The sequence below is a fragment of the Leguminivora glycinivorella genome, chromosome 16 (assembly GCF_023078275.1).
Source record: "Leguminivora glycinivorella isolate SPB_JAAS2020 chromosome 16, LegGlyc_1.1, whole genome shotgun sequence".
Classification (NCBI taxonomy): Eukaryota; Metazoa; Arthropoda; class Insecta; order Lepidoptera; family Tortricidae; genus Leguminivora; species Leguminivora glycinivorella.
Genome location: NC_062986.1, coordinates 14994807 through 15020782, shown reverse-complemented (window position 1 = coordinate 15020782; position 25976 = coordinate 14994807). Strand labels below are relative to the sequence as shown.

Genomic DNA, 25976 nt, shown 5'->3' with positions numbered 1-25976 from the left:
TCAGCTTGCGCCGCTGGGCAAGCCACTTGTCACGGCTCTCGGTGCCAGTTGTTTTGAAGGCCACAATTATTGGCGCCGGTTGCTTTCCAGGTTTGGACGGGTGAGCTCGCGCCGCCGACTCGATGTCCGCACAGCTCACGTCGATCTCTCGGCCCACTTTAGCTACGACTTCCATCACGTTCTCGCCCGGTAACTGCTCCACGCCGGTTATCTCTATTTTATGTTTACGAGTTGCTTGTTCGAACTCTTCTATTTTCTGCTGTAGCGCTGCATTGCATTTTTCCAGGTGAATACATTTGTTTTGGGTATTCTGGGTTAACTTTTCTAACTTAGATATTCTCTCTTTAGACTGCTCATGCTCCGCAAGTAGAGTGTCATACTTATCGGAGAGAACACTCATGCTATGCGATATTGAACTTAATTGTTTTTGAAGGCCCGGCAAGACGCTCACCTTCTTGAGAATGTCCTTGATCGCTTTGTTCACGTCCATAGGTTCCTCCGGCTCGTCCTCCGATTCGTCATCTACTTCACAGTTATTACAGCAGTATCGCGTTCTGCCAGCCTTCATATCTGCTACCAATCCACGTACACAGTTCCTGTGAAAAGTACCTTGACATGCTCCTTGGCACACAAAGTGCGATCCTTTCTCCGACAGTACTTTTTTACACTTTTGACACTTCATTGCGTATTATATTAGTACGACTCTTGTGGTACTCAAAATCACTGCTTATAACTCTGTGCTACGCCACGGTGCCGAACTGTGCTACACACTTCGTAGGGCCTCTACGCTTCCGTAGCGAGTGTTTGCTATCTCACTCTCAAAACCCCCTAGGGGAGGCACCATACGTCTGTCGACTACAGGTGCGACAAGGAGGATCCGAGAATGGCGAATTTGATCTCTACTCGGCAGGAGTCAACTATTTTGGTCTCTATTATTACTTGAATGTTAAGGACACGACCGTTATCCTCGGCTTCGCGATCGAGACTGACTCTTGACCACAGACTAGCCAAAGGTCCGATCCGATATAACTTCAGGCCGTCCTTTTCGCACCATTTGCGCAGACGTGACGTCACGGACGGTAACACACACAGTCACGGTCGCGCTTTTTTTCTGGCTATAAAATAGCAAACTCACGATTTACCTGCATGTGTGATTATCGATGTGTGCATTGGTGAACCCATATCTCGTGTTAGTGTGCGCGACCAGCTGCGCGTTTGTTATAGTGTGTGATAGCATAATTACTGTTTATCACTAACAGATTTTTACGTGTGGTGGGTACGCTAAACTTTTATATAAAAAAACAAAAGCCGGCTGATTGAATGAACTTTTAATTGTTATGATTGTATTTCTGAGACATTTATTCACGAAGGATTTATATATAATATAAATAACAAGCAGAATATAATAAAGCACATATTTACATACAAGCCTTGTGTTTAGCGCCATCTAGTTGAAACCATTAGAACTTTTAAAACCTCTAGTGACCATAATCAATAGTGAGCGAAATGGTTGTATGCGCAGCGGCTTGTGGTAAACCCCTCGCATCGACAGGGGTCGCTAAGTGTTCATGTGGACAGTCTTATCATAAGGCTTGTGTGGGCATGGGCATTACCGCTCGTGTCGCCCCCACTTGGCTGTGCCCGACGTGTAAAGCGACCACTGCTCGGCGTGACAACTCTGACAACACGCCGGTGAAATCGAATGTTGTCGATGACGACGATACGCCGACCGATCCACAGGCGGATGTTGCAGAGCAGCTGCGCTTGCTGCGCGCGGACTTTGGTGCTGTGCGCGACGACATCGCTGGCCTGCGACAAGAGGTGGCGAAATTGCATTCTCTCTTCGGTGGCCTCTCTAGCCGTCTTGACGTATTAGAGGACAAAGTTAGGTGCTTGGAGGAGCGACCGGTGGGCTCCGCTGACAGCGACCCCGAAGGCCAAACGTCGGCAGTACCAGTGGTGGAGCTGCAGCAGACGGTAGCTCGCCTTCAACTGGAGCTAAACGACCGTGACCAGGATGCGCTGCTCTCTGACCTTGACATCGGCCACATCCCTGAGGCAAAGGGTGAAAACGTTGTGCACACGGTCACTGTCCTAGCGGCCAAGTTAGGTATGACTCTCGACCAGCGCGACGTGGTTTTCGCCGAGCGGGTTGGTGCTGTGGACAGGAGAGGGGAAGGTGTCGACGATGACGCAGTGGGGCGTCCGCGCCGCGTTGTAGTTAGGCTGTCGCGGCGGCAGTTGCGCGATGAGTTGCTACAGGCAGCGCGTGTGCGACGAAATATCAGCTTCACCGACGGCAACCCGTCGGCTCCTCCCTGTCGTGTCTTCGTTAATGAGCGCCTTACTCGCACGAACCGCCTTCTGTTTCATAAGGTTCGAGAGTTATGTCGGCAGCAGCAGTGGCGATTCTCGTGGACCAGGCGTGGCCGGATCTATGCTCGACAAGGAGAAGGAAAGCCGGCGATCCAAATTCGCTCTCAGGAGGACGTAGACCGTGTTTTTAGGACCAGCTCCGTTTGAGGTGCGGGCGGTCGTATGTTGTGCTTCACTACTAATTATACCTCTACTTTCATTGTGGCATGGTAATTACTGTATGTGTATTTTCATGAAATATATACAGGGAAAATATTTTTGTTGTATGCATCTAACTATAACTTGCAGGTCATATAATTCCTCATGTATTCATTATTATATGTCAGGAGTAATGTATTTAAGTAATGTTAAAAAAAAATAAAACACTTCGAATAGGTTTGTATAATGCAGGTTCCCTTGGTACAAATCATGACAATTTTATGGCGGCTGCTGCCCGGCAGGATGTTGATGTTCTGGCGATTAACGAATCGTGGTTAAGGGCAGGCGAGGAGGGACGGGCGCCGAAACTTCCTGGGTACACTTTTCGGCATATCCCCAGACCACAGGGCGTCCGGTCGCGTGGTGGAGGCGTGGGCTTTTATATCAAGAGACATCTCAGCGCTAGGACCTGGCCTCACCCTGTTGACCCGTCGCACAAGCTGGTGGAGCAGATGTGGATCACGTTTACTCTCAACGGAAGAAAGCTGGCAATAGGTACGGCGTATCGACCACCTTGGATGGACATACAAATTTTTTGGATGCTATTAGTGACTCGATTAGTTCAATGCGCAGTTACGATCATTTGGTTGTATTAGGCGATTTCAACATTAATTTACTGCAAAACTATGACGCTAAAACTGCTCAATTCAACAATTTTATAACTAGTTTTAATTTAAAACAATTGGTATCTCAGCCTACACATTTTACTGACACCAGCCAGACGTTGATCGACGTTGTCTGTTCTGATATGTTAGCAAATAACACAACCATTGATAACGTAGGATGTATTTATGGTCACTGTCTTGTGGTTTGCGATTTTAATGTGAAACTAGAGAAATTGAAGCCATATCGCATCACATATAGACCTTATAAGGATATTTGTGATAGAGAACTTGATGTGGACCTGCAGAACGCGGGGTGGGAACTGATGTCGGATCTTGACAGTGTCAATGACATAGTAAGTATATTCAACCAAAAAGTTCTCACTATATTTGATGTACATGCCCCAGTAAAAACATCCTTAGTCAAAGTACAATCTTGCCCGTGGATTACTGACACTGTCAAGTTCATGATGCATCTGCGCGACACTGCTGCAACAGACTTTCACAGAAACCCGAATGATATAAAAAAAAAATATTACAAGGACCTTAAGTCTGTAGTGAACAAGGCTCTATATTTCGAAAAGGTGGCTTATTTTAAACAAAATATAAATAGTAAAATACATGACCCTAAAACATTATGGAAAAATCTGAAATCGACAATATTACCCACTAAGAATAATGAATTACCTTCAACTTTCAATAATCCTTGCGTAATAAATAAACATTTTCTTGACCTGCCGGGAACTACAGATGTAACTATGTCACAGTTAACCTATTTTGAATTTCACAGGCACAGCGACACAGTATTCCATTTAAAAACAATTAACTCGAGTGAAGTCACTAAAATAATTAGGAATTTAAAGTCTAATGCAGAGGGTGCTGATGGGATAAATTTACATATGCTTATTCTTACGCTTCCTTACACAATTGACATTATGACTAGTTTAATTAACAAGTCTATTCTATCATGCACCTTTCCTGATATTTGGAAGTTAGCAGTTGTAAATCCTCTGCCCAAAATTCCCAACCCTGTTACTATTAAAGACCTTAGGCCAATTAGCATACTCCCATGTCTGTCAAAAATAATGGAGAAAGTTGTCTGTGCACAGTTAACTGCCTACCTTGAAACTAATAACATTTTGCCAGACGTCCAATCGGGTTTCCGGAAAGGACGTAGCACCACAACTGCTTTGCTTGATGTCACTGACAACATATTAGATGCTCAGGATAAGGGTATGTGTACTCTTTTAGTGCTCCTAGACTTTTCTAGGGCATTTGATTGTATAAATATAGATCTACTTCTATCAAAGCTAGCTTACTATGGTTTTGATCAGAAAACTATACAATGGTTCCATAGCTACCTCAGTAACCGATGGCAGATGGTCAAGGTACGCTCTGGTGACGGTTCCTCACTTCTTTCAGAAAAAGCCAAGCTTAACCGAGGAGTCCCACAGGGATCTGTAATCGGCCCGCTCCTATTTGTTCTCTATTCTGCAGACGTTAGGTTTCACATTAAACACTGTAGATACCACATATACGCAGATGACATTCAGATCTACTTATCATGTAAGCCAGCAGAGGTTGACTATGCTATAGAGAAACTAAATTATGACCTCGCAAGTATAGCAACCTGGGCTAGACAAAACTGCTTAGTGCTCAACCCAAATAAAACAAAGTACCTTATCTTGGGCAGTAAGCAACAACTGGCGGGTGTCAGTAAGTCAGTGAATATTATGCTGATGGATGAACCAATTGAAAGGGTGTATGAAGCACGGAATTTGGGACTTTTAATGGATTGTGGACTTCGTTACGAGAAGCACACTGCTGAAGCTGTAAGAAGTTGCTTTTACAAGCTAAAGGTATTATATAAAATTCGCCCATACCTTAGCGAAACCTTGCGCATTCAACTGACCGAGTCGCTGGTACTGTCAAAACTGAACTATATGGATATTGTAACTGGGCCTAGGCTTCTGGCTAAAACCAAGAGACTCATCCAACGTGTTCAAAATGCTTGTGCTCGCTTCTGTTTTGACATTCCGTTGAGAGTACACGTCACTCCATTTCTCAATAGTCACAAAATTCTCAAAATGCAGCACCGTCGTAAACTTCATCTGGCTTGTTTGCTTTTCGGAGTTCTTAAGTATAAAACACCTGCATATCTTTTTGTTAAGTTATCTTGCATCAAGCTCCGCGACCGCCGCAATTGTGGAATTCATTTGCTGACGCCACGCCATGCTTCGGCAGCCTTCCGGGGCAGCTACCGGTATAACGCTTCAAAGTGTTGGAATAATGTCCCACCACCTATGAGGAACCTGCAAAGTATTTATAGTTTCAGAATAAAGCTCAAACAATACATGCTTAGCCACCAATTCAACCAGGAAACCTGCTTACATGATACAAGTTGCCTGTAGTCTCTGTTTTTACTTACCACATAGTTTATGTTCCGTCTGTATTGCCATGGCGCACTTCATTCTGAAATATTCTCAGCCTTTTATTGATATTAATTAATAATTTAAGTTTGCATTGCCAATTTTTGTTTGTCCTTGTACTCGTGCTTTTTGTTATGTCATTTTAGTTCCCGTAATGGCCGGATGGCGCTAGATGTAGTCATATTTTAATGTACAGCTATGACGAGTCCGACCCGATAATATTGTGTAATAATGTAATGTCTGTTATAAATCTTTGTTGTCTTTTGCATACTTTCTTTTTTTGCTATTTTTTATTTTTATTAGTGTTGTATTCATAAATTGTTACCTGTCGTGATTGTTTTCACCGAATGGCCTCATCGGAAGACCAGCGCTGGAAGTCGCCAGCAACATGCTGAGATGAGACCATTTCGTGGCACTTTTGTCTGTTAGCCTTTGTGTGTATGGTTACTTGTTTGTGTGTCGTTAATTTTTGTGTATATTATATTGTTATCGTCGTTGTTAAGTGCTTACGAATAAAAAATATTCTATTCTATTCTATTCTATTCTATTTGTAAGTGCGATAGGGAAGCACCTATGCGATAAAGTTTACCCTAGTAGTGTGCTACGGCCGCAGGAAAATATTTGGTAAAATTCACGATCACATTTTTGTACCATCGATCCCCTTTTTAAATATTGCTAGTATACTTACTACACTACCTACGTTTGTATACGGAATTTATCGTCTCTTATCCTCTTAAGTTAGGTCTTGCTTGTTGTCGCTGAACTATTTCTGAGAAACTTGGGTTCATTCAATTACGATTAATTTTCTTTTGACGTGAAAAGCGTCGTCTTTTTCGTCCTGAAAGAATATTCCTAGAAATATGGACATGTTTACACGGTCTTTTAGAAAAAATATAATCAAGGCCACAACGTCGCCTGTTTTTGTTTTTTTAAGTCGCCATCAGAGATAGCTATCGAGGTGATCAAAAATATCTGGACGCGCATGTTCAGGGTACGTAGTCAAATGCACAAACTCTTACGATAATCATTGATTTAAACTTACACGATTTTGACACATATTTAAAATTGCAAACGGGACTTAATAAACCGGGATTAATCGTTTTTAAGACCACGGGGACAGTGCCGTCCTTGAAACGACGTCGAGGTCAGTGTAAAAAAAATACATACATACAATCACGCCTGTATCCCATGAGGGGGTAGGCAGAGCACATTGTCATACAATATTATATGCATTTCACTATAAGACCTAAGCGAAAGGGGTTTTACGAGCCAGACTTGCCCCTAAAAGATACGACCACTCTAGTTTTATGCCACTGTAAAACCAAACTAACTGAAGAGTTCTCGGAACGGACTCGTTTTGGCTTCAATGCAATCACCACGTACTTGGATACATAGTAAAACCCCCGAATGACATCGGTCAATCCGCGGCAAGGGTAACATGATTCGAGTCACGATTTTATGGCATGTTCCATTTATTCACGAGTTGTCAAAGCGGACCCCAGGCTCCCATGAGCCGTGGCAAATGCTGGGATAACGCAAGGAGGATGATGATGATGTTCCATTTATTCACGAGTTGTCAAAGCGGACCCCAGGCTCCCATGAGCCGTGGCAAATGCTGGGATAACGCAAGGAGGATGATGATGATGTTCCATTTATTCACGAGTTGTCAAAGCGGACCCCAGGCTCCCATGAGCCGTGGCAAATGCCGGGATAACGCAAGGAGGATGATGATGATGTTCCATTTATTCACGACGCAAGTTCAGGAGATAATTTATCTCTAAGAAATAAGTGTTACTTTCCCGATATATGTATAGATCCTTTAATTGGCGCTGTAGTTCAAATAAACACGCAATGAAGTCGTGACTCACGTTACTTTTACGTGGATTCACCCACATCATTAAGTATAAAGGCATAAAGTTCAATATATCAGTGATTGTTTTGACATGCAAATTCGATGACGTCACTACATCGCTGACAGCGTTTTCGATGCCAAAATAAATAATTACACACATTTTTAATCGAAAATACATAGTCATCATACACTTTTAATACCCAAAATTTATAAATATTGTTTTTTTTATGTCAAATACTACAGAAGACAATCATTTATCGTGCCGAATTCGATATGAGTCTAGTAGCCTATTCGGTGATACAAGCTTTGAAGCACTATTCCGAAAGACGATTCTTGGTTGTTTCACCGAATTAGGCGTGTCACCGAATGAGGCGAGTTTACCCTACACAATAGCGAATATTTTAGTGTGAAACTCGTGTTAAAGCTACAGTTCATCTGTGTTGCGACAGCTTAACGATCGTCAAGTTTCAGTAAAGATAAGGTAACGTATATTACGTAAGTATTTAGCTCAACTTCTCTCGCGTGAAGTGCATAGATTAATTTATAAGCCGAAGCTTTGTATTTTATTTAACGTTTTTTAAATAATATGAAAAATATTGTACAGTCAAAGTCAGTTACCAAGAGATACGAGTATATTACCTATCGATAAATTGTTATAAAAAAGTATATGGACGCCCAAGCTTCGCTTGGAGTTCAAAAACTCGAAATACCCAATAAGGTACAGCGGGACAAATCTCGACTGGGGGACAGTTGTAAATTAATCCATTTTTAGGGTTCCGTAGTCAACTAGGAACCCTTATAGTTTCGCCATGTCTGTCTGTCCGTCCGTCCGTCCGTCCGTCCGTCCGCGGATAATCTCAGTAACCGTTAGCACTAGAAAGCTGAAATTTGGTACCAATATGTATTTCAATCACGCCGACAAAGTGCAAAAATAAAAAATGGAAAAAAATGTTTTATTAGGGTACCCCCCTACATGTAAAGTGGGGGCTGATATTTTTTTGGGACCAATCATTCCAACCCCAACGTGTGATATATTGTTGGATAGGTATTTAAAAATGAATAAGGGTTTACTAAGATGGTTTTTTGATAATATTAGTATTTTCGGAAATAATCGCTCCTAAAGGAAAAAAAAGTGCGTCCCCCCCCTCTAACTTTTGAACCGTATGTTTAAAAAATATGAAAAAAATCACAAAAGTAGAACTTTATAAAGACTTTCTAGGAAAATTGTTTTGAACTTGATAGGTTCAGTAGTTTTTGAGAAAAATACGGAAAACTACGGAACCCTACACTGAGCGTGGCCCGACACGCTCTTGGCCGGTTTTTTTTGCATTATTACACTATGATGTTGAGTTCTACATGTATCCACTGAACACGCCTACCATAATATATATAACCGGTGGACACTATTTAATAATGCAAACATTGTAAAACATGGAAAAAATGGACCAGTTATATTTGCCCCCAGTCGAGTTTGCCCCGCTGTACCTTAATAATAATCGTAATAGATAGGATGATACTCCGATCGATCCCACAATCCTCACAACTATGTAGATACAATATCTAGGTCACACACATTGCCTAGATTGTCTCAGGACGTGGAGACGTCGGTATTTACTTAAGATCGTTCGTCGACCTGTCTGCCCTATATACCATCGTTGGCCCAGTTGAATAGTCGTGACCTTTATTTCAACAGTTTAAGGTCTAGAATAGTCTAATTTGATTAGTAACTTGTGTAGCTCTGGGCACTCGGTCGTCACTTCCCGGTTGAGTGATCGATGTCCCCTTCTATATACTGGATGTTTCCGACTGAAATATTTTAAATACAAAGGGCCAGGTCTGATACTAAAACTAATCTGCTTTTGATGTGTGTTGTGTGTGACATTCATTAAACTTCAAAATTTAATGTGCCTATAATTTTATACTAAATTCAAAAATACGACAGAAATAGATGGAATCAGGCGTTACTTTGCGGAAATCCATGTTAATCATAAACTAGAACATTCCTTTGCTAAACCGCGAATAGATAACGTGCAAGTCAATACGCAAAAAACAAAACGCAATATTTACGCAAAATACGCAAGTAAGTATAACAGGGTGCGTAGCCGAATGGCACAAACGTTCACGAAACTCTCACGAAACGAAACGCTAGTAGATATCTATCTCTATCGCTCTTGCATATTGGCGCGATAAAGCCGGACTAACTGGCGCGGCGTTTCGTTTTCGTTTGGCGTCGGAGAAATGCCATTCGGCTGCGGGGCCAGGCCCCGTAGCCGAATGGCATTTCTCCGACGCCAAACGAAAGCGATACGCCGCTGGCTCTGTCGCGCCAATACGCAAGCGCGATAGAGATAGATATCTACTAGCGCTTCGTTTCGTGAGCGTTTCGTGAGCGATTGTGCCATTCGGCTAGCCACCCAGGTTAGCACTGATTGACTTGCACGTTATCTATTCGCGGATTAGCAAAGGAATGTTCTAGTTTATGATTAATACGAGGACATACAAATCCATATGTGTTTTTTGCATTCTAAGTACTTTAAAAGTACGGAACACTCATTTGTGTGGTCTAGGGCCCATTTCTCGAAGCTACAAGTTATAAGTTACAAGCGTAAGTCTCTTTCCAACTTGTCACATTAGACATTGACAACCACTTGTAAATTGTAACTTGTAGCTTCGAGAAATGGGCCCCGGTCCTGTAATGTAATAAATAGTACTAACAACAGGCTTCTTTTTAAAAACTGAAACGTGACGGTAAAATTTTATTCAAAACTTGTAATATCTCAAACACCGCCTTTTCTCTTATAACTGTCAAACTATCGACGAAGCCACTCACACGAGAGCCGTCCGCCGGCTGCGAGTTCTGACACTTCTGACGCCGAAGAAATGTGCGCCGCCTCGAAAGTAGGTCGGAAATGACGGCGTATGACATATCGCGTTCATTTCGCGAATCAAGTTTATTGTATTTGTGATACGAAATGTTATATAGAATACTCTTAAGGTAAATATGTGTATTAACTCTGATAAATAGAAACAAAAAATGCAATTGTGTAAGAAAAGTTTTACAAAGATCGAATTAAGAAACCAGAAGCTGAAATGTACATAACTGTTTCGTCTACAAACTCGTAGAAGAAGATATTTCAGTATAAGTAAAAACACAACAAACAAGCGTATTTTAAAAGCATGGTTGCGCGATAAATGAAAAAAACAAAAAACATCAGGCCGTCCCTATCGCACTTAATATAAATAGTGCGATAGGGACGACCTGATGTTTTTATCATTTATCGCGCAACCTTGCTTGCCTGCCTGATATAAAGCATTTATAAAGGAGGACTTATAAGAAAACTGCTGACATAAGTCTTAAGTACAAGTAACAATCAAAATATCCGCCAATAGGCCCAAAAGAAACGCTCGACGAGAAACTAGATACATTTATTCGACAGTCTTAGGCGACAACGAACAGTGATAAGGGTTTTTATTTAACGATACAGGTCAATTCTCCATACAAACGCTCTTGGCTATTTCCTCCCTGGTTTTTGAAGATAGAACAATGATTTATTCAACACAGATTGTTATTATTTTTATTTGTGTCGGAAAGTTTAGATTTTTTTTTGCTATTTTTATTTTAAAAGACGCTAGAGCCAATCAAACATTTCTAAAAACGGTATTTTTCAATATGGCTCAAAAAAAGGTGTGATACTCAAGATCGGTAACAATTAGCCAAAAAATCTAAACAGTCTGACACAGACTATTTCATTGTTATTTCGATTCTCAAATTTCCTTCCATTTAAGTAAGTTTTGAAGGAGGAAACAGTCGAGAGCGGAACCTCGATTTTAAAGATTTTCTCGCAATATCTTTTTTAGCTGAGTGGTTCTTGATGGACATTTTTTTTTCTATAAATCTAGTTAATAACACTAGTATATTTAACTGAAATTGCCAAATTGAAAGGCCTTGCCATTTTAGCATTTTCGCTCCCGTAGCGTCTTAATGTTGCAAATGATTTTTCAGGTTTCCTACGCGAAAGGTGCCAAAAGAACCCTCTTCAATGGAACACCTTTCGTCCGTCGCATCGTTGAACTTAAAGGCAATATATTCTACAACTACTCTATGGTACAAATACATATACGAATATAATAAAATTGAACCAAATATGTAGTGATGTTTTATGTATTTTTCGTTGGAAATATAGTAGATTTCAGCTTTGGCAACGCCAGAGGTAAAATTACTCTTTAAGTTCCGACACAGAATATATAATAGTACAAGTACAGAAGGCCCACTGCTTTGATGTTCACGAAATGCCGCCTTTTTAAATGCCTACAAAATTCTAACAAAGAAACGAGCCGCACGTGCGCAGCGTCGGATGATAGGGTTGCCTATGGATTAAAACGAATTAATTCTCGGATAAAATGTTATACTATATATTCAAGTCTTGGGTACTTTCTAGGGATATATACAGTATTTATATATTTTTGTTTAAGCCTTCAGCATCAAAAGCCTTATTGAACTTTTCCGTGGGACTTAATCAATAAGATCTGTGTAAGATTGTCCTATTTTATTCATGATGTCTATTTATCTATGCGTTATTAGCCATTCCACACGCGGACATCGCATATGAACCTTAAAAGAACTCGCGACGTAAAGTAACAATAGAGAGTGCGAACGTGCGTTCCGTGAGAACGCGCGCCACCCCTGATTAGGCCGCGAACTCGCGGCCGCCAGCATGTACTTGTAGCGCGGCGATACAATCGCGGAGTGAGCCGCCCCTGGTTCCGAGTCATGTTTGGAATAATTTTCAACAATACCAAACTTCATTTTAATCGGTTATTAATTTTCCATACAATCTTCCATCACCGTTAAGGGTTTGGTTTCGGGATAATCATATGCCTTTTCCCGAAACTCCAGCTACTTCCATACCAAATTTCAACTAAATCGGTTCAGCAGTTTAAGCGAGAAGAGAAATAAAAAACAGGTATTTTTAAAACGACAATTTCACTTAGCCCAATAATTTAACTCAAGTAAGTATCAAGATAAAATTAAGGAAACTGCAGTGAAAAATCCTTTTCTTAAAATATTGAAAATTCATTAAATAAACAATTTCCTTAATGAATTTCGCCCAACCCGTTTCCTTGATAGTTATTTAACAGGTGTTCGGAAGCATCAAACTCCGATTAAATACGCGTCGCAAAACTCTTTCAGTACGAGTTTCCTGCAAAATAAATTCTAAGTTACCTTTATTTTTACGGGTATTAGGTGAGGCGGGTTTGGTACGGATATCATAACTTTTCTTTTCGAGTTTCTATGAAACATATATTATGTAATAATGTAGGTAACTCTCCAATAGGGAAAGTTCTTATCGAAAAGTACGGGATTTTAGAATATTTTTCGCGTGTTAGTAACCTATATTATGTATCATTTTAATCGGGACTTTTTTTTTTATACCACGTCGATGGCACACAGGTATACGGCCCGCCTGATGGAAAGCGGTCACCGTAACCTATGGACGCCCGCAACTCAAGGGGTGTCACGCGCGCGTTGCCGACCCATTAGAAATTACGACTTAATCGCGTATGACTACATATTAAACTGACCTCCAACGTTTCTGGGACGGCGTTGTCCCCGTGGTCTCGGAGACGTTGGAGGTCAGTTTAATATGTAGTCATACGCGATTAAGTCCCGATTTAAAAATAATTATGTGCAATAATCGTGAAAGTTTAAATCTATATTATGTATTCGGATTTGTAAGTAGTAGTAAACAAAATAGAATTTAAAAATATTAATTATGTTTTATAATAATAACTCATTTAATAATAACTACATATTTGACATATAAAAATGTATTACTTTTTACCAATAAATGTCTGAGTCTGAGTCTGAGTCTGAGTCAAGTCTCGCTCGTGCATTTAGTTTAAACAAATCTCTCTTTTTTTATAAATAATAGTAAATAATAAAAAAATTAAAGCTTGCCAGGATGTGGCCGTCAACGGATATGTCTGGGCGGGCATCAAATCAAATTATTTATTATAAGTCTGAAAAATGCTATTAATCAAATTATAAACATTATATCCTTTCTCGTACCTATGCTGCATGCATACTAATAAGAAGAAATCATTGACTTATATGAAAAAAATCTAGAATGACTCATCGTTAAGAATAAACGGTAATATTAAATGAAATATGACTCATATTACATACAACATACATACATACAATCACGCCTGTAGCCCATAAAGGGGTAGGCAGAACACATGAAACTACTAAAGCTTCAGTGCCACTCTTGGCATATAAGGGGTTGAAAGAAAACGAAACTGTGACATACTCATATTATTTACTATTACAATACTTACGGCAGTGAACAGAAAAAGTAATATGTATTTTTAAAGTTTTATATACGCAAAAAAAACAAAAGCAAGTACAAATCACTTTCAAGACGTGTTATAAAATGAGTCGTTATTGAAATAACCTATTATCCAAAAAACAATACGACTTTGAGACGACAAACCGCCGATTTTCCGTCTCTGATTCGTTGAACTCAGCTGTTCCCTACGTCACACATTTATTGGCAGAGACGCAAAATCAACATACTACACATGCTTGCCCGCCTAGCCGAAACGACAATCGGTGACGCTTGACGCCGATCGAAACGGAGTCCGGCTCTGTCGCGCCAATATGGAAGAGCGACAGAGATAGCTAGCTGCGATAACGATATTGTCGTAAGATTAAGTATTTGTGTGTATTTGGCTATGTATAACGTAGTTAGGTAGAATGGTGAGAGACGCCAATTGTTTAAGAAATTGTCTGAGTGTCGTAATGAGTTTCCTTTTCAATCATTGCCGACTCGAAACGCCCGACCTTTTATACGTATAAATAATGTATATTGTGTAACAGTACGAGTTTATTAATAATGAATGTGTGTTCTAAGAGCGAAGTGGCTTTACGAGTAGAATGAATTCGGATTCAAGGACGGGACCGACTATGGCTGCTCTTTTCCGAGTACAGACGTATCCTTTCGACCAATCTAGCCAAAAGCAAAGAGGAACGGGTATTATAGAGAGTTAATGTCAAAGTAAAATGTGTAATCACAGTGCATAGACTGCTACCACAGTTTAAACAAATCTCTCTTTTTCTTTTTGGAACCAGTTTGTTGGCGAATAGTGCGCTCTCAAACATATTTTACCTTATAAATAATAGTAAATAATAAAAAACATATCAATATTAGCGCCATCTAGCTGAGCGTCCCCCAAAGCTTGCCAGGATGTCGCCGTCAACAGATATGTCTGGAAAGACATCAAATCAAATTATTTATTATAAGTCTGAAAAATGCTATTAATCATATTATAAACATCATATCCTTTCTCGTACTTATGCTGCATGCATACCTACTCGTAAGAAGAAATCATTGACTTCTATGAAACAATTCTAGAATGACTCATCGTTAGGAATAAACGGTAATATTAAATGAAATACAATACTCATATTACTATTACAATACTTACGGCAGTTGATCATCTAATTGCATTAGAATGACAATGACATAAAGAAGGGTAGACTACGTCGCGGCGACATAATCTTGCACCACATATGCTAACCCTCCTACTGAGCAAACGGACAGACAGACAGACAGAGTCGCACCATAAAGGTTCCTTTTGTACCTTTTTGATACGGAACCCTAAAAATGAACCTTTTAAGAATAACAGATAGCTCATCAAAGCAACCGCTCCCTAGAGCAATGAAATATTTATTTACTCCCTTATTATTTTAGATTGTATTTTTAGCAGATTAATATAATAATACACGATAGGAGAGAAAACTGGACGGAAACTTGGAGTTATTCAGGAAAATAACGTTTGTAAGAACCAGAAGTCCAGTCTTTGTAAGAATGGATATCATATCAAATTGTAAAAACAGAATCCACATCTAAATCAATTAAACGTTTCTTCTTCTCTCCAATTAACAGTTTTTCACAAAGTAAAAGAAAACTCATTTCGTTAGCAAAATAGACAACTAACTACGTGCTCATGATAATTGAAACTTTAAAGAATAATTAGGTACGTGAACCGTTCACGACTTTAGCTGTTTTAAAAACGCACAGATACCTAAATTAAATGTAATGCAGCGCTTTGAAATAATATATTCGACGACAAAGACGTACTTTTATAATGCGGCTGGCATGCCAGTCAATATGCCAGTAATTTTGTACATGGCTGGCATGCCAGTTGCGCAACCTACATGTATGTGTATCGCAGGCTAAAGTGTGTAAGATTGCAGCAATATTTTTGAATATAAAGAAAATTCTACTTTCACGGCTTTCACCATAGCTCAAATCATTTTCAATCAGCCGCTCCTTTAAGGGGTACCAGCTCAAAGCGACCGCAGATTTCAATGAGGCGGTGACGAATGACAAGCCAAGCCTTCAGCCAATTACTTGCGTGCTGCCATTTCGTAATCGCGAATATTTGACTATTCATGCGTTTTTCCTTATAATACTCGTACAACTAGCTTTTTTCTGCAACTTCGCTCGCGTTAAATTCGAAAATTGTGGAATGCTCCATACAAAGTTTCACCCCCCCCCTTTCCTGCTCCCTCCTCCATTTTAGAAAAGTGGAGGGTTAGAAAGAGACAAAAAGTAGCCCATGTCACTCTCCATCCCTTCAACTATCTCCACTTAAAAAATCACGTCAATTTATCGCTCCGTTTTGCCGTGAAAGACGGACAAACAAACATTAAATTTATAATATTAGTGTGTATAAACCTCCGAGCCTAAGCTCGACTTATTCTCGCGACAGTTATGTGCTAGCCCTACAGGTACTATCTCTTTATTACCCGAAAATCTTAGACGACATACAATCATGTATAAAAATTCTAGTTCCACAATTGCTCAAAGCATTTTCCATCAGCCGCCCCTTTAATTAGGTACCAACTCAAAGCGACCGCAGACTTCAATGAGGCGATGACGAATGACAAGCCAAGGCTTCAGCCAATTAGTCGCGCGCTGCCATTTTGTAAAATTATCTTATTTCGGTAAAAATATGAATAAACAAATAAATATTATAGGACCTCTTACACACTGAGTAGAAAACATGACTTAAATATCGGTGCTCATTACAAAAATAAATGCCCTTACCAGGATTCGACTAGGACCACCCTGCCTGCTAAGCAGGCTCACTACCGTCTATAGGCCAGACCGGTCGTCAAAAAAATTCAGTCAAAATTTTAACGGATTTCTTTTTTGTTATCTATAAATTTTGTGTAATATTTACTTAATCATGAGTATCATGATACTCCTTATTATTAGAAATATCTGCTGTATATAAGTAGATAACTCTCGAAATAAGACTTAAAGTTATTCGACTTTCAATCAGGTTCTCCTTTGATTAGGATAGTCAAAGTGACCGTAATAGTCAACAACGAGGCAGTAGCTAACGATGAGCTGAGTATTCGGCCAATTAGTCGTTCGCTGCCATTCGGATCTTTTGCTTATAGGAGAGCTAGGGACTGTTTTTTTGTTGTTGTTATGAGCCTATTGTGTCCCACTGCTGGGCAAAGGCCTCCCCCTTCTTTCTCCATTCTTCTCGATCTTGAGCTAAAACTGGCCAGTCTGTCAAAAAGGAGTCCAAGTTATCCCGCCATCGCCGGCGAGGTCTGCCGGGTCCTCTGTTCGACTCATGGGGCTCCCATTCCGTGACTATCTTGGCCCACAAGTCATTCGACTGTTTTTTTTATTATATTAAAAAGCGCCTGGCGGTGGCCTAGCGGTAAGAGCGTATACGACTTTCAATCCAGAGTAATGCTACTTTTGCATGTTAAATTGCATCTTGTTTACAGAATAAAACTTTTGCATGTTAAATTGAATCTTGTTTTTTAATGCATGTTAATTATAAGATGTAGGTAATGTTTTGAAAAGAAGACAGTGGCCCGCCGAGTTTCTTGCCGGTCTCATATATCCACCCTTCAACTGAGGGGGAAATCTTCTCGAGACTGAGGCGCAGGGTTAGAGCCGGCGTAGCTTTATTTGACGTTCATATGCGCATTGGAATATGCCTACTTAAAAAAAAGAGGTCGCGGGTTCGAGCCCCGGCTCTTAATGAGTTTTCCGAAACTTACATGCGAAAATATATAAAATAAAATAAAATAAATAAATATAAAATAAATATTTATGTGCCTGTGTGGTGACGGGTTAAGAATTTCACCACCCCCTTTCTTCCCGTGGGTGTCGTAGAAGGCGACTATGGGGTATGGGTTAAATTGTGGCGTAGGCGAGAGGCTGGCAACCTGTCACTGCAATGTCACAGTTTCGTTTTCTTTCAACCCCTTATTTGCCAAGAGTGACACTGAAGCTTTAGTAGTTTCATGTGCTCTGCCTACCCCTTTATGGGATACAGGCGTGATTGTATGTATGTATGTATGTACATGCGAAAAATAATGTGATATTTGCCAGTCGCTTTTTGCTGAAGGAAAACATCGTGAGGAAACCGGACTAATCCCAATATTAAGGCCTAGTTACCCTTCGGGTTGAAAGATCAGATGGCAGTCGCTTTCATAAAACTAGTGCCTACCAAATCTTGGGATAAGTTGTCAACGCGGACCTTTGACTCCCATGAGCCGTGGCAAATGCTGGGATAACGCAAGGAGGCTGATGATGATCTGCTGTAGTCCTCGACAACTTAACCAATATTCGACAGTATTCGACCAGTTAGTAGTTTGCTCATTTGGATCTTTCGCTTTTAGGACAGCCAGGACTATTTTTTGTTTTTTGATTTTATCCATGATCCTCCTTGCGTTATCCCGACATTTGCCAAGTCTCATAATTAGGAGCTTGGGGTCCGCTTTGACAAGTAATTCTAAGATTTGGCGTAGGCCAGTTGGTTTTATGAAAGCGACTGCCATCTGACCTTCCAATCCGATGGGTAACTAGGCCTTGTTGGAGTTGTTTGACTTAGTTCGGTTTCTTCACGATGTTTTCCTTCACTGAAAAGGACCGCTAGGACTATTTTTTTTTTTATTGGAATCTTATCGGATTTCTTTTTTAATAGTTCCCTAGATAATGTTTAGTCAGGCGCTACTTTAATTCTAGAGGTACTCAAAGAGAGCGTTTAACACGTTCGCGGACGCTCAGTCACCCCTCTGGGACACCAATATTTTGTATGGGAATTTTTCGACTGCTATAGCATACCTGTCCCTAGACAGCTTATATTAGGGTTATTATGTGACGAGGAACGCTATAGCATTCGGATGCTATAGCATACCTGACAAAATACAGAGGTAAAATGTGATCTTATGTGACACCGTATGCTATAGCATACGATGCTATAGCATACCGTGACACAATACTGAGTCAAAATGTGATCTTATATGACACCGAATGCTATAGCATACGATCCATAGATGGTGATACAGCAGATTCATACTGTAGAATCATATCAAATAAAACATTTAGTGTTTCTGGCTGCGGGGATGATGCCCACAAATAAAAGTATAAAGCTTGTTCACGAATACAGTTTTTTGGTACAAGAAGAATTGTCTAAATGTGTATCTACTACAGACTCTTTTGGAGTACCTAACTTTCGTCAGAACTGTAGTCACCCGTTTCGTCATTGAGACTAGAATAATGTTTGTTCAAACCTGCTGTTGTATAGGTGCTAAAGGCCTTCGTTTGGTGCGATGATTTCTGGGTAGAACTCATCCACTACCTCTCACTACGCGATGATTCGCCCAGCTTTATATACTTTTTTACAAGCATCTAAACCAAGTTCAAGTAGTTAAACACCAACAAAATTCACTCAAAAAGATATAATTTAACGTAAACAGTCAGTATCAACCAGAAATAGGGTTTATTCACAATTATATGAGCAAAGCAATGACTAAGTACGAAGGAAATTACTCAAATAATAGGTGTAAACATGCTTCGGTTTTCTTAATTTATCATAACCAAAATCACGGTGTATTATTATAAAACGACAGTGGACATGTTTGTTAACAAAACCGCAACACAAAATTATATATAAACTGTAAAAATAATTACTTATGATTTTTTAAACAATCCGTAAAATTGCGTTTGCGCTCGAAATTTGGCCACATTTCACGGGCCAACTCCCGGTGACACTCGCGGGGCTACTGCGCAAATTTCCATACAAAGAGGTATTCTATAGCATACGCGTCACAAAAAGGTGAACTCGATCTGTGACGCCACAGCATATTTTTTAACTGCGATAAAACTATGTAATATTGCAGTATGCATACTATGATTCTAGTGAATGGTAGAGGAAATGTTGGTGAATAATATTATACTGTGAACAAGCAGATTACTAAGCAAACAGACGCAGAAATTCAAACCAAATAACGTATTCTATAGCATACGCGTCACCAGAAGGAGTACAAAAACGTATGCTATAGAATACGCGTCCGCGAACGTGTTAACTTAAATCCTTCAGTTTACATTTTTCCCATTGGTGTTTCTTGTGCTACTCCTTAATAATATCGGAAATATCTGTTTCAGCTCTCGACTTAAGTATGGACTCAAAATTATTATCAAGAAATATTAATATTCTTACTAAAGTTTTCGGCAGTCAATTCATACATTTATACATTCATAGCCGTAAATATAGTCAATTGCCATGTCAGAAGAACAGTTTGCATTAATTGTATTTATTAAGGGTTTATTAAGGGTTTGTTAAGTTGCCAATTGTCGACCAAAAGCGGATTTCGAACTTTTAATATTCGAACTTGTTTCGATATTTAATTCAGACTATTATTGTGTTCCACTGCGCATTTCAATAGCTTTTTTTATACAGTTTTTTTTGTTATGTTAAATAGTGTCGTGATATTTTCCGCGTACTCGACAACTTTATTCCCATATTTTGCTAACTATTTACTGTTTATTTAAAATTGCAAACGGGACTTAATCGCGTATTTACTATGGAACCCGGTCATTAGTAAATGCAAGAAGAAACAAATATCGCGGGTTGAAAAACCGAATATCGTGAGTGTTGTGTGTCGACAAGGTGACATCCCTAGTGCACAAACTGTTCAAGTGGGTAGTCAGGACCAGGTGCGGGTAGTTCGAAAAACTCGTACAGCTAGAAGATGTTGATGTCAACTTCAGCCAGTCTGCTCCGAGACCACGGGGACAATGCCGTCCTTGAAACGTCGGAGGTTAGTGTTTAAAACATAGTGTTTAAAACATAGTAAATACACGATTAAGTCCCGTTTGCAATTTTAAATATGTGTAAAAATCGTGAAAGTTTGAATCAGTATTTACTGTTTAGTCGCACTGCCGAATCCGAACAATGCCACTAATATTTGAGTAAGATGTCTTTGTCCTTGCGATATTACACTTATCCGTAAAAGTCAAAATTAACGTTTTCAGTACAGATAGGGTTTTTTGCCCGCATTAGTGCGTAAAGTGGTTCATTTCAGGCCGAAACTTTAGAGGTCCATCAGTATTTTAAAAAGTACGATACACTTGTGAGAAGGAAATTAGTTACTCGTGCCGATTTATCGCTATCCGTTTCTATCTTCCTCTTTTCCGCACTTATATCGTATAGTATTACTTCACATAAACCCGTCATTCATTCATGACATTCAGTGGCATAATTTTAGGTACTCAAAAAATCAAATCAACATCCTCTTTCTAATTCCAACTAACCCCAGGTAGCCGCAAGTTGTCGATTGTGACCGAAGTTTCAATCGAATGGCTAGTCGGGTTCGGAAATAAATGAGGAGCCGACGCGACCAATGGCGACTAAGAAGTTGCTAGAAGCTTCTATACGCCGTCAGTCAGTACCAGTCAATTTGGAAGTAGATTAGAGAACTTATAGTTCTTAGCGTCACTTGCACCGAGCACTTAACTCAGGGTTAATGGGCTGTCATCTGTCAAATTCCATACAAAATGATGGGTTAACTCTCGGGTTAACCCACCATTTTCGTTGGTGCAAGTGGCCCTTAGAGAATTCTCTTTTTAGCCCCCGACGCAAAAACGACGGGGTCTTATAAGTTTGTCGTGTCTGATGTCTGTCTTTGTGTCTTTCTATTGGCATCGTGGAGTGTCACATGCGCGTTGCCAACCCATTAGAAACTTTTACACTCCCTTTTTTTGTTTGTTTTGTTCTTAGTCATGTTTGATGGAAATCGGTCCACTATATGAAATAATACCGATATAGGTATATCGGGATTATTTCAAAATTTAAATTTTGTATTGTGGTCATAACTCATAAGTAGTTCGAATTTTCTGACCTCTTCAGGTTTAAACAAATGAAACGTATCATTGGGTATCATCATCATCATCAATAGCCTTGCAGAGTATAACAGACTACACAAGAAGAGTCGTAGGGCGAAGACAAAGTTTTTCGTTGCTGTGTAGCTAAGTCAATACGGCGACAAACACAAGCTTGACAGGTGGACATCCGCGTAATATAATTTCACTAGCTTTTGCCCGCGGCTTCGCTCGCGTTAGAAAGAGACAAAAAGTAGCCGATTTCACTCTCCATACCTTCAACTATTTTATTTATTTATTTATTTATTTATTTAAACCTTTGGGAAACAAACAGGCAAATACAACACATATAGTCAAATCACAATACACATACAAAAGCCACACAGTTTCCACTAATGTATAACACATGTATCTCTGTTGCTCAGAATTATTACTAATACATACTAAAGGTAAAATTTTAAATCTATCAGTTCTAAGTTACATGCAAAGAGAGTGATTGTTGGTTGCTAAGGTACAGTTAATAATTTAATTACTATTTCTACTTTTATTTTTTATTGCGGAAACAAATTGATTTAAGGTTGAATGAAATATATCAATGTCGCCAAATTTTTCGTTATAAATCTTACATGCTCTAGGTAAGAATTTATTTCTTGCATAAGTAGTTCGCCCAGATTGAATTGCAAATAAATTTGTGGAACGAGTTCGCCGATCAGGACATCTAATAAATATTTTTGAAAGTAGATCGGGAGCATCAATAAGACCGTGTAAAATCTTAAACAAAAATATCTGGTCACGAATTTCTCGGCGTGTTTGAAGAGTGTCTAAGTCGTTAGGACTATAATTATTGAATTTATATTTCATTTTGACTTTGATATTATATTTCATTTATTTTCACTTGAAAAATCACGTCAATTCGTCTCTCCGTTTTGCCGTGAAAGACGGACAAACAAACAGACTCACACACTTTCCCATTTATAATATTATATTAAGTATAGTAAGGATATAGCCGACCGGTCCGGTTTGACGACCGGTCTGGCTCAGTCGGTAGTGACCCTGCCTGCTGAGCCGCGGTCCTGGGTTCGAATCCTGGTAAGAGCATTTATTTGTGTGATGAGCAAAGATATTTGTTCCGGATTCATGGATGTTTTCTATGTATATAAGTATGTATTTATCTATTTAAGTATGTATATCGTCGCTTAGCACCCATAGTACAAGCTTTGCTTAGTTTGGGGCTAAGTTGATCTGTGTAAGGTGTCCCCCAATATTTATATTTATTTATATTATGGATGTCCAATATCAAATGAACTACTTATCAAGGAATAAAGCATTAAATACTCGATTACATTAGCAAAGGAAACGACAGAGTTGAAGCAAACGCTTAAAATGATAGTCTTAATGAAGTAAAAGATAAACTCGACCAGGAAGTCGAGACTTCTCAATTAACGCTTAAATTAACATCTTAAGCTAAAACATGTTCCGCTCATCCCGTAGTCTAAAATATGGGGAAGCCCAGCGAGCCAAAGGCAAATTAGGTTTACATTGCGGGCTCACTGGGGCCGGACACGGTTGAATTACTTTATTAAAACTCAATGTAGGTACTCTAAAGTAAAAGTACGGCGACAAGTTCTCGCCTTTATTGTGACCTGTGTGCGTATCCGAATGCACAAACGCTCACGAAACGCTCACGCTTTCTTTCGTAGCTATCTATCTCTATCGCTCTTGCGTATTGGCATGACAGAGCCAGACTACCTTTCTGCGTCGTTTCGATTTCGTTTCACGTCGCAGAAATGCCATTCGGCTACGGGACCTGTCCCTCAACCCTCAGAGGACATTCTGAATAGAAATTCCACAGATTGTTTGTGAAGTACTACTAAACCGACCACTCATTATGCGGCTAACAGGATTTTACCAATTTAAAGATACAGTGACTTGCGAATTGCATGGAGTAATTACTTATGAATGAATTCATTGATAAATTCATTCATATTGGGTGTGCAGCGGATCGAGGCTTGCGGCGTGCAAGTCAAACAATTGAAGCTCATGCAAGTGTCCTGAGTCGACGCTGCATATCGTCACTACTTTTAAAAAAAACATTTTTTTCTATTTTTTATTTTTGCACTTTGTTGGCTTGTATCTTCGTCTGTCAATGAAAAGAAAATTGTAGTAAGTATGTATGGAATGCATATAGACTTACTGCGTTTTAACTTTGAGGAACAGCGTGAGATACGATATTTTTTAAAAGTAGTGACGATATATTGTATAGACGCTCGCCCGCCCCGCCGAAAGCTCCGCTCCGAACACTAAGTGCCACGACATTTTAAGCGCGGCATACATTGGAGCGAGACACAGCGATGGGATCCGATCAGATATCGGACGTCTGCAAGGATTTATCCGAAGATATCGGACAAAAAAAAATCAAAGATGGAGGCTTCAATGTACGGAATATCGGTCCTACATCCCATATCGGATCGGATAATGTGAAAACGCACTAAGGCTACTCCGGAAATACTTCCAAAACGTATTGTTCTGTCACAACGCTTGTGCCGGGAGTTTATTCCGTCCGGAATTATTCATTCCTCGACGCTTTGAAACGTTTTTCAAATTGGCTTTGTTATTAAAATGTGTCCCAGAATATCTGAGATAACGCACGGTTTACACGAACATTTGTTACAAACCGAATGTGGATAAAAATGGCGGGCGAAATGGGAACCGACGTTTATGCCGGTTTAGATAAAAACGTTCGTTGATTTTGAAGAGGAATAATATAATGTATCTCATAACGGAAAAAACATTTGTTTCATATAATTTGATGCATTTTAATCATAAGATTCATAAGTATCATTTAACTCACTTTTGTCTTGATTGTTTTAAATTTTTGATTAAGTATTAGGTACCTAAATAAATTAGGAGCTAAAAATTATGTTCATATATCATTTTTAAAATGCTCTTCGCTAATTTTTCTTCGCAATAATTCCCACCTAGTTAAAAATTCAAAAAACGTGATTCTAAATGCCTTTGTTTTAACGAGTTTTTAGATTATTTCACTATGAAAACGCTTATCTAAGCAAGCTATTTCATCAATAAACAATCGAAACAGTCATAAATCTAAGTAACATGAAATTATTAGGTGGATCATTTTTTTCAAAGTTGTCCACCCCACTTTTTCTTTAGATTGGAAACTTTTATGTGGTTTCCACTCAGAATCGCGAGCTCTTTCAATCCTAATAGGTGAAAAAAAGTGTCCCAAGGTTTTTCTTCCATTCCGTTACCATTTTTTCATACATTTTGTATGACGGTAACGAAATGGAAGGTTTAAAAAATGTATAGAAATCTTAGGACATTTGTCAGTGTGCAGTGCACGGCGTCCCACTTTGTCGATTGCTATAAAGCCGCTTTGTCAGTTTATTGATATAAGATACAAGTAAATCTCGCCTTAATGGTAACCGACAAAGTGGGACGTTTTACTAAACACGCTTACATTTTTTCTCCTATCAAGATCGAAAGACCTCGTGATTCTGAGTATGAATCGCGTAAAAAATACCCAAGTTACAAAAAAAGTGAGGTGGACAAGTTTAAGAAAACGGCCCATTTATTTATTATAATTATTATTTATTTATTTAATTCAAATATTTTACACAGCATAACAGTAAGAACCAAAGCACTGTGTAACTAAAAATACATGACAAAATATTAACTAGATTAAGGTGAGGACGTTGTTACTAACAACAACGAACTAGAGATAGAAAGAAGATCAAGACTGGCCTGGAACAAGTTCTGGAGCTTCAAGGAAATACTAAAGAGCAACATGTCTATAGCGATAAAAAGAAAGATAATGGACTCATGCATACTGCCATGCCTAACGTACGGTAGCCAATCTTGGAAATTCACGAACAAAGCTTCTAACAAAATAATTACTTGCCAAAGGGCCATGGAACGCAGTATTCTAAAAATAAAAAAAATACAGAAAATTTGACATACAAAAATAAGAAGCATAACGAAAAATATAGATGCTCTGAGCTACGCAAAAAGCTTGAAATTCAGATGGGCTGGTCATGTGGCACGACTCACGGATGGCAGGTGGACAGCGGAAGTCACAAGATGGTGCGGCCCTCTAGGCAAACGTCGCAGCGGCAGACCATACACAAGATGGGACGAAGATATTAAAAAATCAGTTGGCCCAAACTGGATCCTAACTGCCAAAGATAGGGACATGTGGAAATCGATGGAGGAGGCCTTCACCCAAAAAGAGTCTAATGCTCCAGCATAATTAAATAAAAAATAATGTAGAAAAAATGTAATAGTGCAATTAGAATAA

General features: G+C 39.3%; 2 protein-coding genes across 3 annotated transcripts in view; one reads left to right on the top strand and one right to left on the bottom strand.

The window, feature by feature from the left end:
- Window positions 1-25976, bottom strand: part of LOC125234529 (receptor-type tyrosine-protein phosphatase kappa) — a 297920-nt gene that overhangs the window by 260960 nt on the left and 10984 nt on the right. The window lies entirely within an intron of this gene.
- On the top strand, window positions 1507-2523 carry LOC125234940. The gene has a single exon (XM_048141363.1). The coding sequence runs from the start codon at window positions 1507-1509 to the stop codon at window positions 2521-2523; it is 1017 nt and encodes a 338-aa protein (XP_047997320.1).

Bases quoted from the DNA above. Each gene is read 5' to 3' on its own strand.
- LOC125234940 (XM_048141363.1), top strand. From the start codon at position 1,507: ATGGTTGTATGCGCAGCGGCTTGTGGTAAACCCCTCGCATCGACAGGG.